The sequence below is a fragment of the Mirounga angustirostris genome, unplaced genomic scaffold (genome assembly GCF_029215605.1).
Source record: "Mirounga angustirostris isolate CCGP_5_RB_7025 unplaced genomic scaffold, mMirAng1.0.hap1 SCAF_2, whole genome shotgun sequence".
In the NCBI taxonomy this organism is placed as follows: domain Eukaryota; kingdom Metazoa; phylum Chordata; class Mammalia; order Carnivora; family Phocidae; genus Mirounga; species Mirounga angustirostris.
In genome coordinates this window covers 16,309,605-16,328,660 of record NW_026991710.1, presented here as the reverse complement: position 1 = coordinate 16,328,660, position 19,056 = coordinate 16,309,605, and the positions used below count along the sequence as shown (strand labels likewise).

Below are 19,056 nucleotides of genomic sequence, written 5' to 3'. Positions count from 1 at the left end.
GAGAAGGCACCATCTACAAGCCAAGAGGAGATCTTGCCAGAAACCAGCCCTCTCAGCACTTTGATCTTGGATTTCTGGCCTCCAGAACTGTGAGAAAACAAATTTCTGTTGTTGAATCATCAGTCTGTGGTATCTTGTTATGGCAGCCCAAGGCAGCCCAAGACTCCTTCCGCCTCCTTCCCCACCTCTCCCCATCCCTCATGCTGCCCCTTCCAAAGAGAAGGCTCCCGTAACAAGTAGTCCCCCAACTAGTATCCAACAAAGGAGGCTTCTGCTTGCTGGATTTGTTTTGCTGAGTTACCGGAGGCAGCCCTGTGGGCAGAGGGGGAGCGGGAGTAGATGAATCCACCTGGGGTGCATTTTCTCTGCTCTCCCCTCCCCTCTCCTCGGTATCTCCTCCATAAAAAGGCTAAAGGAATATTTGCATAACATTTTGAAGGGGCTCAAGTTAGTCTGTAGAAGGGTTGCAGGCAGGACCTACTGGAAGTTAAATGCCACACTCTCCCTGTGAAGCTCAAGGAGCACACGTCTACGTTCACGGGCAGAGATTTTTCAGGAGAATTTGAATTTAGGAAGCTATGAACACATCCACACTGGCTGGGGAAATGGTCTTCTCCTTCTGCATCTGGTATTGAGCAGGCAGGGGGCTTCTCAGCTACAGTCACCCTGATTGTGGCTCTGAGGGGCGGGGTGATGGTTTAGAGACATGGCGGAGCTTGGACCTCTCTCCACTGCAATCACCATCAGCAGCTTCTTGGTTACAAGTAGTTTCCTTCACGTCTTCCAAAGGCTTCCAAGTTTTGGGTTGTGTCTCTTCCAATTTTTAGGTTGCCACTTTTGTCAAACATAATATATACTTTAGAGATCATAAAAACTAAATATATGCACTGTAGAAAATTCAAGTAACAAAGTGTTGTTTTTGCTATTCAATCCAATCCCTGTCCTCTTTGGCCAACAACTTTTTTGGAAACATATAGAATTTCTTTTTCTTAACTTCCCTACCCCTCAACAAATGGACATACCTCTTAGCATGTTTCTTTGAAATAGATAGTACAAGATCTACCATGAGTCAGTCTCTCTTTTTCACTAAGACTTCAGAGGAGTGAAAGAAGGTGGTTTCCAGATAAACTGTTAGTTATTCTGCCACAGGGTTTCAATTGGATTCTGAAGCTCAAGTCCGGGGGCCAAAAGTGAATGTTAGATGGAGGCTGAGGAAAATACAAGAGGATGAACATTCTGAGGCAGAAGGGGCGGGGGGGCGGGGGCAGGGAGAGATCTGTACCAGCGTTGGAAGAAGGGCAATCTTTTTTTGTTGAGAAATCAGCAGCGGCCAGGAGACATTTTTGATCTTTGTAAAGCAACGCACTGAAGTCAGGGGTATTCGAGTCAGGGAATGTTTGCATGCACAAAATGTGTGTGTGTGCATGTGTTTTGTGTTTGTGTGTTTGTGAGAGACAGACACAGAGATGGGAGGGTGAGAAGTCCGCACTATTCCCCAGACCAGAATTATAATGACCAGTGAACTACAATGCTGTGGTAAAAGTCACTATGCAGATCAAAATACTTACAAAGTTTTCAGGCTTTCTAATCCCTTGAACATCTTATGCTGAACATTTTCCAAGCGATTACTCGTGAGAAGTATTTCATTGACACCAGAAGCTCCTTCAAATGCTCCTTCTTCAATGTCTGTAATCTTATTGTTGCTAAAGTTTCTAAATAAAAAAAATTGTTGAAACAAGATTTTAAGCTATTTCTAACAACGAGGGCACTGAGACAACATGTTTGATCCTTTTCTTCTAGGGAGCAAGGTCTTTCATAATTTCCAAGCTCTTCACTGCCCAACACACCCAAGGCTCTGTAAAGACACCACTTTCTATTTTTTTATCAAGTCAAACTGATGATAGTACTGAGGGAGAACGTGGGTGGTGAAAAATACCAGCCCAATCCATGTCAAAATGATCTGCAAGAGTCCCCAGGAATATAAAGTTCTTGAGGTCTGGTATTGAGTTGTATAAACCTTAATATTCAACACAAAACTTGATAAGGAACTTTTAAAATAAGTGCCCCTGATAAATATTGAATGAATTAATAACTAAAAGAAGGCAGTTGTGTAGAAAGAAGAAGGATGGGTTAAGTGTGTGAGCATTTAGGTCACATCAGAAATGTATCTGAATATGGGTTTGTTCCCAGTTAAACCTCTCATTGTAAGCATGTGTCAAAACATCCAACTTAACTGTCCATATTTTGTATGATACAAAACAGGACAATGCTTGGCCAAAGGGCAAAAATATCCAGGTGAGGTAACACCTTCCTATAGGTTCTATTTTTTCTCTTTCTCATTGTTCACTCCAAGACCAGGAATGCCCCCAGAACAAGGGTCATTTTTATGGATCATTTTATTCCTCTCAGAGCATTGCATGCAATAGTTGCTCCATAAATATGTGTTGAATCGAAAGGTATGAATAAAATGAAAGAGCAATCAATGTCACTGAAAATGAGAACAATCAAACAATAAGAAACTCTTTGGGAGGCAGTATAATAAGGGGGTCAAGCGCACAGGACGTAGTCTGCTCTGCCACGGATAGTCAATGTGATCGTAGGCCATTCACACATAGAAAAGCACAGATATTACAAAGCAACACTCCTTTTCTCCTTTTGATGTTTTCTCTTGTATGAAGGTTGTTCCATTGGCCTGACATGCTTGACCTCTGTTCTGTCCCTCCCTCCCTCCTCCTCAGGGGAGAAGAATACTGTCTGATTGATGTTGGAACTGCTGAGTTTATAAACTTATTTTAAAATATGAGTTGTGGATATGTAGTAACACAGATGAGCTATCAAGCCAGTTTACCAATCATTAATTTTGACTATCTTCTAATGAAAGTTTAATGAAGCAAAAAGTCAAATAGTTGACATGAATGTGCTGAAAGAGATATAACTGCATGGTTTAGGGAATAGTAAAGGAAGTTACAAAACACTATTGAACCCATTTCTAATGAGCTTAGATTGCCGAATTCCTGCTGTGGCCACATAACAAACCAGCTGTCTGAATTAAAGTAAGATGCGAGGGCTTTGCTACAAAAAGTGGCTGGCATCCTTGAATACACAGAAAAGAGGTGATTACTCAGGCTCCTCTCAGAAATTACCCTAAATTCATGTCACAGGTAGTCATTGTACGGAAATTTCTCCACATCTTTTATAGTTTCCAACTTCCAAAGAAATCTGAATAAAACGGCACAGGGATTTGAAAAACACAACAGAACACCACAGAAATTTTAAAAGGTGGCTAATGCACAGCTTACATTTTACGTAACTGCGGAAGTTTCTTGAAGATTCCTGTAGCTTCCAACACTGTGAATTCATTATTATTGAGACGCCTCAGAGAAAAAAGAAACAAAAGTTTCATCACCAACAGCCAGGAAGGGATTTTTATTTCTCATACAGAAATGTAAGATCATTTTGTGATTATTCTAAAGTAAAACAGAATACATGTCACAGAAAATCTGTGGAAGCACTAATTTTTTCACCATTTCACTCGAATTTTAATGCTCAAAATAAAATATTAAGAAGTACACAGTAAAGAAAACCAATAATCAAAAATCAAAACCAGCTCTCATTCAGTAATCTGTAGAACAAAGTTTTTCAAACCTTTTTTCCACTATTACCCCTCCTCCAAAGGTATTTTTACCCCAGAAAGCATTTTAGGCCATTTTTTCCGAATCACTTGCTCTCTATATTTTTTACTAATAGCTTTTATGATATGCAATTTACATGCCATAAAATTCACCCTTTCACAGTGTACAGTCTTGTGTTTTTTAGTGTATGCACAAAATTGTGCAACTGTCCTTGCTACCTAACTTTAGAACATATTCATCACCCAAAAGAAAAATCTCATACCCATCAGAAATCACTTTCAATTTGTTTCCCTCCCTGCCTCAGTCCTTGGCAACCACTAATCTTCTTTCTGTCTCTATGGAATTTTCTATTCTGGACATTTCATATAGGTGAAGTCATAAAAAAAATGTGGCTTTTTTCACTTTGCATAATGTTTACAGGACTCACCCATGTTTAGCAGACATCAGTACCTCATTCCTTTTCATGGCTGAGTAATATTCCACAGTATGGGTATTCCAATTTTGTTCATTCATCTATCAGCTGATACATACTTGGCTTGCTTCCACTTTTTGATTTTCATGAATAATATGCTGCTACCAAGTAGAAGTTTTTGTGAGGATGTATGTTTTCAATTCCTTTGAATAGTTGCACTCGTGTAAAATTGCTGGGTTACATGGTAAAACTATATTTAATAATTTGAGGAATAGCCAAGCTGTTTTCCAAAGATTTGTCATTTTTATATTCCCCTGGCAATGTCTGAGGGGTCCGATTTTTTGTTTGTTTGTTTGTTTGTTTGTTTTTGTGGCTCTCATTGTGGTTTTGATTTAGGGTTCCCTAATGCTTAATGATACTAAGCATTTTTTAGCTTGATGATAATAAGCATTTGCTTATTGGTCATTTGTATATCTTCTTTGGAGAAATGTGCATACAAGTAATTTGAGCACTTTTTGATTGGGTAATGTACATTTTTATTGTTAAGTTGTAATAACTCTTTATATATTCTGGATATAAGTCCCCTACCAGATATATGATTTACAAATATTTCCCTCCCAGTACTAACTTTTAAATGCATAATTTACAAAATACTTAATTTCTTAAAACACACACACATTTTCCTGAATAATAAATTAGATGTTAGTGCTGTAATTCTTAATTGACAAGTAAGCCTATTTAAGCTGTTATCATGCTAAAAGATACAAATTGCATTATTGTTTGTAATAATATTGGAAATATACAAAACTCCCTGCAATACCACAGCAATAAAGTTCAGGCCTTTTACTGCATGCATGGTCTCCACACATTTCAAAAAACCCTGGTTCTTAATCTCAGGAAACAAACTGAGGGTTGCTGGAGTGGTGGGGGGTGGGAGGGATGGGGTGGCTGGGTGATAGACATTGGGGAGGGTATGTGCTATGGTGAGCACTGTGAATTGTGTAAGACTGTTGAATCACAGACCTGTACCTCTGAAACAAATAATACATTATATGTTAAAAAAAAAAAAGAAGATAGCAGGAGGGGAAGAATGAAGGGGGGGAAATCAGACAGGGAGATGAACCATGAGAGACTATGGACTCTGAAAAACAAACTGAGGGTTCTAGAGGGGAGGGGTGTGGGAGGATGGGTTAGCCTGGTGATGGGTATTAAAGAGGGCATGTTCTGCATGGAGCACTGGGTGTTATATGCAAACAATGAATCATGGAACACTACATCAAAAACCAATGATGTAATATATGGTGACTAACATAACATAATAAAAAAAAATTCCTCAAAAAACAAAAACAAAAACCCTGGAGCTTTTAAATAGATTCAAAAACTAACAGGAATAATAATAATAATTTTTAAAAAGTACCACTATAGCCACAGGGTAGTTTCTGTCATCTCTCTGAAAGCATTACATTATTTTTAATTATTCAAATTGCTTAGGATTCATTAAATAACAGGCATGAGTATAGGCACAGTGGGAGATAAACTATAAAACACAATCCCCATCATCAAGGAATTACAAGCTAGTTGAAGACAAAAGGATTATACAAGCATAAAAGGACAACCAACTTTGCAAAGCAGTTAATAGCAAATACCAAATGGTGCTATACATAAACGTTGCTAAGATGTTCAGAAAACAATGAGATTTCACCGTTTTTCTTGAATTTTTAGAAAACTAGTATGACTTTTATAAATAAAATCACTAAAGGCAAACCATACTTGGCAGAGTCTATAGATGATTCAACAAACATTTTAGCACCTAGTATGTGCTAGGCTCGAGGTAGGGTTATAAATATCAATCTGATCTCGTTGTCCTTTCAGTTTTTCCTGCAATGCTATCCATTGTTCAGGGAAAAAGTATCCTTGTGCTTTAAATACCTGATAATCACAGAATCCTACCACCTTCGACTCAGTGAGGTAATAAAGCCAATTAAGGCTCTCTGACTGAATTCATAATTAACAGAGATTCAAAATGGTGATTCACCAACTATTTTATGTGGTTGCTGCAAAAGACTATATACCTTAGAAATCTATTACATGTTTAGAAATGGGTGCGGGCATAAATAATACCCAAGAAATAAGTATCAAAGGAATGCTCTTATTATTAGCATTATTAAGAACTAACTGAATTTTTGAGACATAAATTAATTTCTGTAGTCATGTCTTGGACCAGAAAGATGAAGTAAGATAGCTTCTAATATATCCTTATACAAAGAAGAGTTATGGCCATGTGTGTTAATTAAAATCAATGTAATTCTTAAAAATAAAAGGGAAAGACAAAAATTGCAAAGCTATGATGCTTTCATTCCCTCCCTCCCAACCCGGATTTTATTGGGAGATGAACTCACAGCTCTGCAGTGTACTGGGGAATGTGGTCTGGGATTTTGGTGAGTTTTTGATTGGAGCAATCTACTGTGGTTCCTTCACAGCGGCACTTTTCAGGGCAAGCCAAATCGGCAAAGCAGTCCCCACTTAATTTTGATCGATAATCTTCTGTACCTATTGAGGATTCAAGGCAAAAAAAAAAAAAAAAAAAAAAAGATACTGAGTCTAAAGGTTAGAATAGTCATTAATTTGTAGGAAGAAAAATAGTAAGATAACTATAGATTATGCAGCAGGGAGACAACTTGGGGAATTTTTGGTCAATGGATGTCAGGAGAGGGTTAAAACAAGGGCTTGGAATTTGCTGGAAAAAAGAGTAACCAGATTCACAGGACAGGAAAACATTAATAGAGATGAGCTTTTCACAGCTGTACTTTCTGCTGATCCAGTTATGAGCCATTCTAGCCTAGTTGACAGCTAATCATACAATGGCTATTAATTGTTACAAAGTTTATTTTTTTCTCTGAGTCCAGAATTTAAAATGTATCCAGTAAGAAACATATTCCTATATATCATTTTAAATTAGGGCTTTCAAGGCAAATAGATGTACTCAGGTTTTTAAATTTTCTATGGTCTTATATTATTCTCTCCCTCTCACATAATCTTCGGAAATGCCTAAAAAAGCCCTCTTTTTTCATTTTGATTTTATAAAAGGAGACAAGTAAATCCTGATTTAAGCCTCAGCAGCTTGTCATGCTGTAGAAAGCTGCGTGACGTTCCATGGTGCTTGACGGAACCATGTTTTACTCATACCTGGCAACCACATGGTTAGATCAAGCACAACAGAAAATCTCGCTACATAATCACTACACCATCCACTAGGCCAAGGGTAAGACCGAGAGGAAAGATGAAGGGAAGCAGGAGAAAAAGCTACAGACGCTCTGGAAACGTAATACTGTTTACATGACATGCATTCTTCCCGCAGAATGTTTATGACCATAGTAAGAGTATTACTACCGAAGATTTCCTGGAAACACAAAGAAGGGGCTACACTGAAAGGTGCCTCCACTGTTCCTCAGAACGGCAGAATGGAAACAACAGCTTTCGGGAACAACATCCAGGAAGAAGTTGAAGGTGAGCTACAAGGACAACAGAGAAGCTCAAAAGATCTGTGGTTGCTTCTTGGGGGGGAAAAAAAAAGGTGCAAAAGACCGAGACTAGAAGAAGTACATCAGGATTGAAAAGGGAGGGCATTATGTTTCAGATCAGACACTTTTACTTACAGCCAAAATGGTGAATTCCTGCAAAAGTAAAGATCACCAAGAAGGAAAGAAAGAGTAATCCCAATTAAGGTTAATCAGCACATATACAAAACTAGTGAAGGTCTCTTCCTTCTTTCCTTACTATGGCAATTACGGGGGGGATGGCAGAGTATGACAGCCATTGTCATGCTTTGCAAATGTTTGTAGTACTTTTTGAAGCATAGTGCTCTTACAGGAAAAGCAATGGCATATGAGATGCACAGCACAAATTAAGTTCTTGCCGATTCCTCTAATGATGAGCTCTCTGCAAGATAGATTTTCTGTCGAGTTATCACTATAGTATCTAGAATGCCATATAGAATGGTGGTAGGCAAGTAAACATGCAAACGTACGTGAAAAACTAATCATGGAGATCTTCAAAAACAAATACATCTGGATTAAGCCTTACTGTTGCGGCTTACATGTTTTTAATGGCCTTTCCAACTTACAAATAGTGTCACTTAGTGGAAATGAAATCAGAACCTCATACAATCACAAAACTGAATATAATAATTTCATTAGACTTGATAGTTAATGCCAGGGCATTTACTGAGGAACTGTTGTCCTGTAGTTTAAGCTTTCGTTTGAAAAGTGAAATGAAGAAATACTGGGAACAAAGGGCTAAATGACAGGTACATCAGGTATCTTATATTTAAAATAGTCTGCATTCATTGTAATGACAATGATGTTTCTTTTATGAAGACTCTATAGGTAAGCTAAAATTTTAATATAATCTAGGAAGAAAAGGAGAGAAGGACCAAAGAATCCTTCTGAGTCCTGACTTCTATTGTTATTGCTTTAATGTAAATTGAATGATCAGAAATTACTGACAATTAAGGCATGATATCACATATACAGTGTGTTTCCAAAAAAACCTATTTTGACTGCTGTCAATAAATAGGCAAAACTCTATCAGAATTTATGAAAACAATCTGATGTTGGATCTTTAATTTGTTAATCAGAAATATTAATTTCTAAATTATTAATGCATTATATTTAAATGTAATTTATTGAATAATTTGGTAACAATTCTATCAACTGCCATAATTTGAAGATTTTAGTAATATTAATGTTTTATCCTATAGGTGTTCTGGTATTTAGAATATGGCTTTTTTCTGGGTAAGTAATAGTTATCAGATGACTTTCTGCTTAACAATGAGGTAAAAATAATGAATTTTAAAGATTGCCTCTGAAGGCCAATCAACTGTTCTATTCAACATGTTTTCTTATGCAGCCCATGTAACATACAAATATTATTGATCACTCAAGCTCAAAATAAGTAATAAAACAAAATCTGTTATATGCATAAAATTATTCAAATTATAATTCAATAATGGCAAATAACACATATCTCCTTAAAATAGAGACCAAACCCAGAACTCTTCTTTAAAAAATCAGTAAGGTTTTTGCATACTAACACCATATAAGTATCTTCTTATTGGTAGCTGTTAAAATATATGATAGTCTAGAATATCCCCAGGAGATGGTAAATGTAGCCAATCAATTACTAACACATATTTTTATATAATGGTTTAAAACAAACAAGAGGCATTTTACACAATTGGCAGGCAAGGAAAAAAATAAGTAAACATGTTTCAAAGAGCTAGTTCCAGAATCATCAGACTTGAGAGTGTTAAGATTGTAGTGGTAAAACATTTCAATTACTTTTCTAAAAAACTTTTCATTCATCTGCCTAAATTATTCAAGGCATTTAGTGCCCAGGAACATCTGAGGCTTTCAGGATGTAGGTCAGTATTGTTTCTGTGGAGTTATACCATCACCCCAAGTCTGCAACAATGTTACAAATAATGTATAACTGCATGTCAACAAGCAGTAAGTTGCTGTTTTTGTATAAAAAGTGAAGCAACAGTAAAGCAAAATAAAGCAAAAAGTAAGGGACACTTTCTTAGTATAAAGAATTATATTAAAAAAAGTAAATTTCATGGTCGACAAGAGAATTCCGTGTGTTTGTAACTGATTTCATGCAGAACTAGTTCTTTGACAACAGAAAGGTCTCTGTCTTTAAAACCAGCTCAATAAGCTATATTTTAAAAACAGGTTGAAAGATCAGATATACAACATAAGGAGAGAAAATGATTTAAGTAGAAGGCTATAGGTTCAAACATTTTAGCTACTGTGAGAAATTTTAGATAATGTGCCAAAGTGAGAGAGGAAAAAAAAGATGGGGGTTTAATAATATATATGTCTAACATCAGAAGCTGCATGCAAAGGTCAGGTTTTCAGGAAACAGCTACAAGTGATCTATGCAGAAGTCAATCTATCTACAGAGTACCCACTGTACTTTCAAACGCATGCATATCAAAGTTTCAGAAGCTATATTTTATAAGGTGAGGAAAGGGTGTCTGCAGTTAGTCCTAGTACCGAGCAAAACCTACCTGGAATGAAATACTGTTCTTTAGCTAAATAAAAAAAGAGAAAAAAAAAATAGAAGATGCACCTGAATGTCAGCAAGCAGAGATATGAGTTATATTAGATTAAGAATGGACCATAGGTACTATAGATAATTAAGTGAATTATATTCACAGCAGTGGCTGAAGTATAATAATGTACAGTGAGTAGTAAATGTCTCTAGAACCATGGACAATAAACAACTTTGTTTTGATATTAGCCTTTTAGTATGAATTAACTGCCGAATGTGAAATACCCCTGGAATAGTTAGATAGCATACTACTCAAAACATACAGAATGTATTTTATCATAAGAACACAGAAAAGATGAGACCAAAGTGAACAGAACATTTCAATGAAGTAAGCCTTTTATATAATAGTAACATAATGGATCAAGATTTGGCTTTTTATAAATAAATATAATATTCCCAAAATGCTAAAAGATGGCCTTTTGGCAAAAAAAAAAAAAAAATATCCTCACAGTCCTATTTAAAATAAGAGGGTGAAAAATAAGTAAACACATTTAGTGTGCGAAGCAAGGGATCAGGAAATTTTCCCCCCCTACTTCCGAGCCTGAGCAAATCACATAACCAAGTCTCAGTTCACTTTCTGAAGAAATGAGAACATGATTGATTACCTTAAGTTTCTCAGTGGAGAGTAATACAACAGGCATGAGACTTAACAGACATAAAAAGGATTCTGAGCTTGCTAAAAGGCCCCTCTTTAGTTTGAACCCTAAAAATACAGTATGAAGTATCCAAGCATCATTTTTTTCTTGGCTGGTAACCTATTTGTTATGCTGGATATAGTGTTAAAATATTAGCTATAGGAGTGCTATATGAATTGTGTCTATAGCTCCCTTTATTTTGTTCTTTACAGACAGAAGAAAAAAGTATATTCTACAATGTTTGGTAATTCATCTGGAGACCAGCAGTCTCTAGGTCTCCGTAATCACTGTTTTTGGTAACACAGGGGAAATATCACATGAAGTAAGAAATTACCTGAACAACGGAATTTCTTGCTTTTGATTTGTCCAATTCTTTTGTTTGCCAGACGCCGGGGGCTGGTGCAGCGGGCGCCACTGGTCTCGATGGGGTTGGTATGGAGATAATCCGCCAGCCACTTGAGATGGCAGTCACAAATAAAGGGGTTCTGGGCCAAATGCCTTTCAGAAACACAGACAGAACACTTTTATACATGACTTGCAATGAACTCAACTCTCAAATTCACAGTGAGGACAGCAGTCATCATATTTGATCCAAGCCATATATACATACATGGTTTGAATGGCCCGGAGAGGTGAAAAAGTCCCCTTGGCAATGGTCTGAAGCTTGTTGTCATACAAGGAGAGAAGGTTCAAGTTGTGCAGATCCTGAAAAGCATCTACCCGAAGGCAGTTTATCTTGTTGGCATTCAATAATCTGTTTGATCAAATAGTTGCAGAATTAAAGTGTAGCATCTCGTTAACCCACCTTCAAGATTCTGTCCTTCTTGAGAAATACAAGAAATCAAGAAATAACATTTCTCTGAACCTTAACACTAGCATTTTAACTGGAATAATTTAGGTACCACAGGTGGAAGATATTCCAGATAAAGCAAGGGTCACGCGGTTTAATGAATGCCTAAATCTAGTGGTACTTACACATTTATTCAATAAAAATTATTCAACATAGTCTCTGGAAGATGAAGAGGTAGGGCAGTAGACAAAGGTGGGTGAGACCGAACGTCTCCTGTCAAGGACGCCATAAAAAGTTGCATAGAACATTAGTCTCTCTAGCTGCTCTGTGAAGAAATTCAGTCTATTTTCAAAACAGAAGCCAGAGTGGCCTTTTAAAACACAGGCCACTTTCCCTCAAAGCCAGGCAGCAACTGCCAAATTGTTCTGAGGGAAGCCAAGGTCCTGACAAATTGCTTCAATGCCCAGTAGGACCATTAGCACCCCCTTCTGAACTCCTAATACCTCTAATACCTCTAATATAATACCTAATTATATTACCTCTCTATACCTCTCCCCTGGCTGCTTCAGCTCCAGCCACACAGGTCTCTTTGTGGGGGTCTCTGCTTGGAATGTTCTTTCCCTTGAGGTCTGACTATTCGCTTCTTTGAGTCTGTTGCAATCTTACTGTCTCAATTCAGCCTACCCTGACTCCTCTCTTCAATACCATCACCTGTGTTTGCCCCACCTCAACCTCTAGCACACACAGTTCCTTTACTACGATCTGTTTATTTTTTTCTATTTTCTTAAATACGTATTTCTCTCTGTTACATATGATTTACTTATTACATTATTGCTGCCATTTGTATGTTCTCCCCAGATAGGCATTTTTGTTTGTGCCAAGCACATACAAGGTGCTCCATAAATATGTTGTTGAATGAACACTTTATGATCCTCTTGGAGAGTGACATGAGTCATAACCCTATTAAAGGTCCTGGTCCTGCAGTATAAATACCCATTTAACTTGGTTTAACACAATATGCCACAAACTCATTTTTTTTTCCAACATGCTATCAATATTTGACTTCAATATTCTATGGAACTGTGGTTTACAAATTATACTTTGGCAAACGCCATTCTTGTAGGTTGTATGGGATCGTGTCTGGGTTTTTATGCATGTTGGACTCCCTTTGGGAATACACTTGCCTTGCCCTCCACCTTCCTCAACGCTCTGGCCTATCATGGCTGCGTGGGAAGCTCACCTTTTTCAGAAGCTTCTACCCAAGTAAAGTATTTCTTCCTCTAGGTCCCTAAGGAACTTATTCAGTGCTACTTAGTCTTGGCACCTCCTTTCTGTAGGCCTACGTGTTTGCCCAAAGGTGGATTAGTGACCTCCTTGGGCAGAGAATTTTTTTTGATACTTTTATCTCTATTAGCATTTATTTTACTGCTTTGATACTTAAGACTTGAACAAATATTTAGTAGCTCAAAAAATATGTGCTCTGTCATTTGGATTTGTATGCCTTCTTATTTAACACACTGAAAAATGTTTTCCCTTTTGTCCACCAAGAATCTCTATTTTTAATTAACATAGGGTATTTCTTCTGCTTTACTTGCTTTTTTAGGCATCCACACACATGCAAAGCTGTGACTTCCTCGGGATAATTCTCTTCGCTCTTTTTTTTTTTTTTTTTAACCTCCCTTTAGGACCTGACACTTTAGTCTTCTCTGTGGTCCTCATAATGGTTTCTTAAAAGCTTAGGAACTGGTTTCAGGTATGGACTGGTAATCCCATTTCTCCACTGCACCACAACACAGGTCACACTGACTGTGTTCCCCAATCTGTCAGCTAACTGAAGGAGTCAGAGAGCAGAAATAAGGAGAAGGAAAGAGTGGGGAGCATTGAAGACAATTGAAGAAAGTGCCGTTTTGAGCATTGTGTACTTACTTTAAATTATGTGGTCAGCAAAGTAGGAGAAAGAAAGTATTGCACACACTACTTCCTTTTGCTCTTTCCATTTACCTACTTCTTTTCCCTAGTACCTCATCTGTTCAAGCAAATCTAAGATGCTTAACCAAGTTCTCAGCTAGCCAGAAAGAGACAATTGTGTTGCTTTAGCCCTGGCAGGCTTAGGAACTGGCCTTCATCTAGAGATAACATATCAGGCCGAGGGACAAAGATAGCTTTTTAAGTAAGATTTATCTGTATACAGATCCCATGGTTTATTAACCTGGTTGTTACATCAACCACCAATAAGTATGTGTGGAAGGAAAAAGAAGGTACTATTTAAGTGTTAGTACTAGACAGACAAACGATAGCAAGAGATTGCAAGTAAATGGCAAACATAATAGTGCTAGGAAAAGGTAGAAGAATGACAGAGAAGCAAATAACACACAGGCAATACCTGGCTATAGCATCCAGATATACCTATAATGTGTATAATGTATATAGAGTCATTCTATTAAAGATCAGAAGCAATATTTGCAGAGCCCACCTCAAAGGTTAAAAAATAATTTGAAACCCAAATAAAGACATTAGGTCATAAGGATCAGTATTTTTCATGACTTACTGGTCTGTTGTAAAATCAGTTTATTAGGTTGCATAGTACTAAAGAGACAGAAAAAGAGAGACCAGAGCGAGAGACAGAGAATGCAGTAAAATGGAGAGTACTATACATAGTAAAGGTAAATATTGTTTTGTTAACAATTTGCTTCATTTGTGTGCATCTGTGTGTTGTGTAGGAAAACTGGGTTGTGATATAAAATATGTTTCTGGATAATGATGAAAATTTAAAACATGACTATTAGGGTATGATTATAACTTACATTGATCAAGTAAGGAAAAAGATCTACATTTGGGAAATCTGTGGGATTAGGAGTAAATTTTTGCCAAATCAATGATACAAATCCCAACACCAACAAATGTATACCAAAAGAGAAAATGATATTTTAAACTTGAGAATTTTAAGGTAGACTGACTATGAACTAGTTGAGAGAGGACAGTACATCATATTCATCTTTGTACCCACAGCAGCCCCAAAGGAGGAATTCTATGTATGTTTGGTGATTTGAAGAGAATTTGATGATCTAACACTAACCATCTTAAGACTAGCGTATTTTTTCCAATTTCCTTTTCATATGAGCATTCACTAAAACACCTGTGGTCAAGTTTTGTTCTTATACATATATGTATGGTACATTCTTCTTTTGAGACAAAGAAGAGGTAGCTACTCTCTAAGCAGAATGGTTTTTAGAAGATGCAGGCCAGGGATTTACAGATAATTTTCTGAGTAAACACCAGTTGGAATGTTCCTGCTGTGTTCTGGGACCTCTGGGTTGGGGGGCACAGTATTCCAGCATTGTCCCTCCTGCAGATGCTTTGGACAAAGGTGGATAAACCTCTCACTATGTCACTCTCCTTCCCAACTATTGTTAAATCAAAACAGAGTTTCACAAAGGGCAGAGACCGCACAAGCTTTTAATGACAGAGTAGCCAAGAAGCCTACATTTGTGACAGGGTGGACAGAAAGGTTTTGAGACAACTTCAAAGTGTCGTGTCTTCAAATAAATAACACCCATCAGTGTTAGTTGCACTATACTAATCTTTTCCATTTCATTAAACTATGTCATTTGGGGTTGAGCTTTTCTGAAGTCTCCACGAAACCATGAGCGTGTACACTGACCAAAATATAACGCTTGGTTCAACAGATCAGAAACCATCAAATACTTACAGTAACTGTAAGGAAAAGAGTCCTTCAAATAAACTTTTTGGGAGTTCTGTGATTTTATTTCCATAGAGGACACTGAAAATACATGATTTAAATGAAAAAAAATTAGACATCAAGCCAGCGTAACAAATTGATCCAACACATATGTATTCAGGCATATAGGAGGTTAGTAAGCACTCCATATATCATAAAAGCTACAGTTGAGTAAACAAACTTCAGTTTGCAAATGTGTTTTTTCCTGATTATAGATCATATATATGCTTATGGCAGAGAGTTTAGAAATCACTGAAAAACAGGGGCACCTGGGTGACTCAGTCAGTTAAGCGTCCAACTCTTGATTTTGGCTCAGGTCATGATCTCAGGGTCATAAGATCAAGCCCTGAGTTGGACTCCACACTCAGTGGGGAGTCTGCTTAAGATTCTCTCTCTCTCTCCCTCTGTCCCTCCTCCCGCTCACACTCTCTCTCTAAAATAAATAAATCTTTTAAAAAAATAAAGCATTAAAAAATAAGAAAAATGAACAAAAATGAACACAATTCATAATTTTATTGCTCTTTCTTAGAAATGTCCACTGTTCAATTGTCATGTTTGCAACACACACACACACACACAGTTCATATATAATGAGTTCATACTATAGTAACAAAGGAGAACACTAAATGTGGAATTCATTACTCATTAAAGGGATGAGTTTTAGGCTTATCATATTGGTAAAAAATGAAAGGAATCTAGATTAAGGTAAGGTTTTTGCTACATAATGTGTATGTTTGAGAAATGTTAAGATCTGTGAATAAAGTGATCACTAATATGATTACAGAAACATTTTTGAAATGTACGTTTCTCCAAAAATATGAACAGGAATGTATTCTCATGGTATACACCTCTGATCATCCACTAAGTGTAGCCACCAAGTGCAAGCACATGGCTTAGACCCTTCAAGTACACCTGGCGCCTAATGTTGATTTGAGTATGCAGTGACATTGTAACATTGGATTGATGAGTGATCATTGTTGGATGAGTGAGATGAAGAAATAAATTAGCAAGGGGACAAATTAAGGAATAATTAACAAACTGGGTGAAATGAGGGGATTTCAAAAACAAATGAATAGAAATATGTTGACTCATCATATTGGCTCTTAACAATAATTCTGAAATGATGCTTATCTACTTTTAACCCCCAAAAGAAGGGAACCACAATTATGAATAGGAAAAGATAGAAATTATAGTCCTTAGGGGGATAATATGGCAATATATATCAAAAGCTGTAAGGACATTTATAAAAATTTTACTTAGTTTCACTCTTAAGAGCTTAAGAAAATAATCAGAGAAAGATACAATATTTTATGCACAAAATGTTAATCATACTATAATTTATAACAATGAAAAAATACACACAAATAAAATGTCTCCAAGTCCCAAAAAAGGTATTAAATGCATATTTCACATTGATAAAAATTGTATTTTGAAGAGTAATGACATGAAAGTGTTGATATAATGTTAAATTTGAAAAAAATAATAAAGTAGTATATTATAGTATGATCTTAATTTTGTTTAGAAAAATATATACATGTATACATAGGAAAAAGCAGAAAATCTCTGGATGGCAGGCAATCTGCTATTCAGAGGTGATTTTAATTTGCATCTATATATTTTTCTTTATTTTTATATTCTCTGCAATGATCTTATTTCTTCTAAAAATGAGAAAAATAATTTCCTGGAAAGGACATGAAGGATGTCATAATATGTAAAGGAAAAAGCTGAAATAAAATCTAAATAATTAATATGTTTGGCAACAGTAGATGATTTCTGTTTGGAAAGGAAGAAAATAACAATACAAGAGAAGTGAATATGAGTGAGGGAAAGCTGTTGTTTCCTTCTAAGATGTCAGTGAGAGGTGGGATGTATTACAATATAGGAAGGAAATTCTCAAGGGAATAAATAAATATAGCTGTACACTATATTGTGAAAGGAGGCATTCCATTTGTATAGATCCCAGTGGTATAGTTATATAGTATAACAAAAAATTCACTTGTGCAGAATATAGATGTTTTAGAAAAGGTAAATCATTAGAGAAGAAGCCATTTAAAAAAATCAAAGAATAAAAGAGCGAATTCTGTATTGTCAGGGTCAAAGAGGTAAGGGAATTAAAAAGGATAAGCAACAATAATTGTATTATTTAAGGTCAGAAATAAGAGACGAGAGGGCTTTTGGAAACATACATGAGCAGATGAAGGCAACACTGTTCCAGGATATTAAATGCAATATCATTCAACTGATTAATTTAACAATAGATATCATATACTTATTAAGGGCCAAGAGCTTTACTAGGTTCTAAGCTTGGTGTCCAGTTAAGCTGAATCCAACTGTTATTTGTTGAATGATCATCATTTGCCCTTGTGCCGCCAGACTAATACAAGTGAGGTGAATGAAGTATTATTTCAAAGAGCAACCCAAAATAGCAATTTTGAATACTGAAGGAATTTCATATTTTGAGCCCACTGAAATATAAAAAGGAAATAGGATGCATATAAATTGTGGGGGACCCATAAAAGAATTAAGGAGCAAGTTATGAAACTAGAAATCAACTGTAAGAAAAAAATGTGGAAAGAGCACAAATACATGGAGGTAAAATAACATGCTACTAAATGATAAATGAGTCAACCAAGAAATCAAAGAGGAGATAAAAAAAATACACAGAGACAAATGAAAATGAAAACATGATGGTCCAAAATCCTTAGGACACAGCAAAAGCTATCCTAAGAGGGAAGTTTATAGCAACACAGGCCTTCCGCAAAAAGCAAGAGAAAATCTCAAATGAATAACCTAACTTAACACCAGAAGGAGCTAGAAAAAGAAAAATAAATAAAACTCCAAACCAGCAGAAAGAATAAAGATCAGAGAAGAAATAAATGAAATAGAAACTAAAACAACGATAGCACAGATCAATGAAATAAGGAGTTGCTTCTTGAAAAGATCTACAAAATTGATAAACCTTTAGCCAGACTCATCAAAAAGAGAGGAAGAGAGAAAGAGAGAGGACTCAAACAAAACCAGAAACAGAAGAGAAATAACAACTCATACCATAAAAATAAAAAGGATTATAAGAAAATATGATGAAAAACTATATGTCAACAAATTGGACAACTTGGAAGAAATGAATAAATTCCTAGAAATATATAACCTCCCAGATGGAATCAGGAAGAAATAAAAAAATTTTTTGATTTTATTTTATTATGTTATGTTAATCACTGTACATTACATCACTAGTTTTTGATGTAGTGTTCCACGATTCATTGAAGAAATAGAAAATTTGAACAGACTGATTACCAGTAATGAAATTGAATCAGTAATTTAAAAAAACTCCCAACAAACAGAAGTCCAAAACCAGTTGGCTTCACACGTGTATTCTACCAAATATTTAAAGAAGAGTTAATACCTATTCTTCTCAAACTGTTCCAAAAAATAGAAGAGGAAGGGAAGTTTCTAAATTTGTTCTATGAGGCCAGCATTACCTTGATACCAAAACCAGATAAAGACACTACAAAAAAAGAGAGCTACAGGCCAATACCTCTGATAAACATGGATGCTAAAATCTTCAACAAAATATTAGCAAACTAAATCCATTAAAAAAATCATTTACCGGGCGCCTGGGTGGCTCAGTTGGTTAAGCGACTGCCTTCGGCTCAGGTCATGATCCTGGAGTCCCGGGATCGAGTCCCACATCGGGCTCCCTGCTCAGCAAGGAGCCTGCTTCTGTCTCTGACCCT

General features: G+C 36.3%; 1 protein-coding gene across 6 annotated transcripts in view; it reads right to left on the bottom strand.

Moving 5' to 3' along the window:
- Positions 1-19,056, bottom strand: part of SLIT2 (slit guidance ligand 2) — a 365,106-nt gene that overhangs the window by 76,199 nt on the left and 269,851 nt on the right. For 5 of the 6 annotated variants that reach the window (XR_010409316.1, XR_010409317.1, XM_045881403.3 and 2 more), the window contains 7 exons: positions 15,293-15,364; positions 11,404-11,547; positions 11,128-11,291; positions 10,115-10,138; positions 6,444-6,594; positions 3,300-3,374; positions 1,569-1,712 (listed from right to left, as the gene is read on the bottom strand). Coding sequence is in view for 4 of the 6 variants with exons in the window: in XM_045881403.3 (XP_045737359.1) it covers positions 1,569-1,712; positions 3,300-3,374; positions 6,444-6,594; positions 10,115-10,138; positions 11,128-11,291; positions 11,404-11,547; positions 15,293-15,364 (774 nt within the window). In the remaining 2 variants the exon portion in view is untranslated. The remainder of the gene's footprint in view (positions 1-1,568; positions 1,713-3,299; positions 3,375-6,443; positions 6,595-10,114; positions 10,139-11,127; positions 11,292-11,403; positions 11,548-15,292; positions 15,365-19,056) is intronic. The other variant, XM_045881404.3, reaches the window with a different exon arrangement.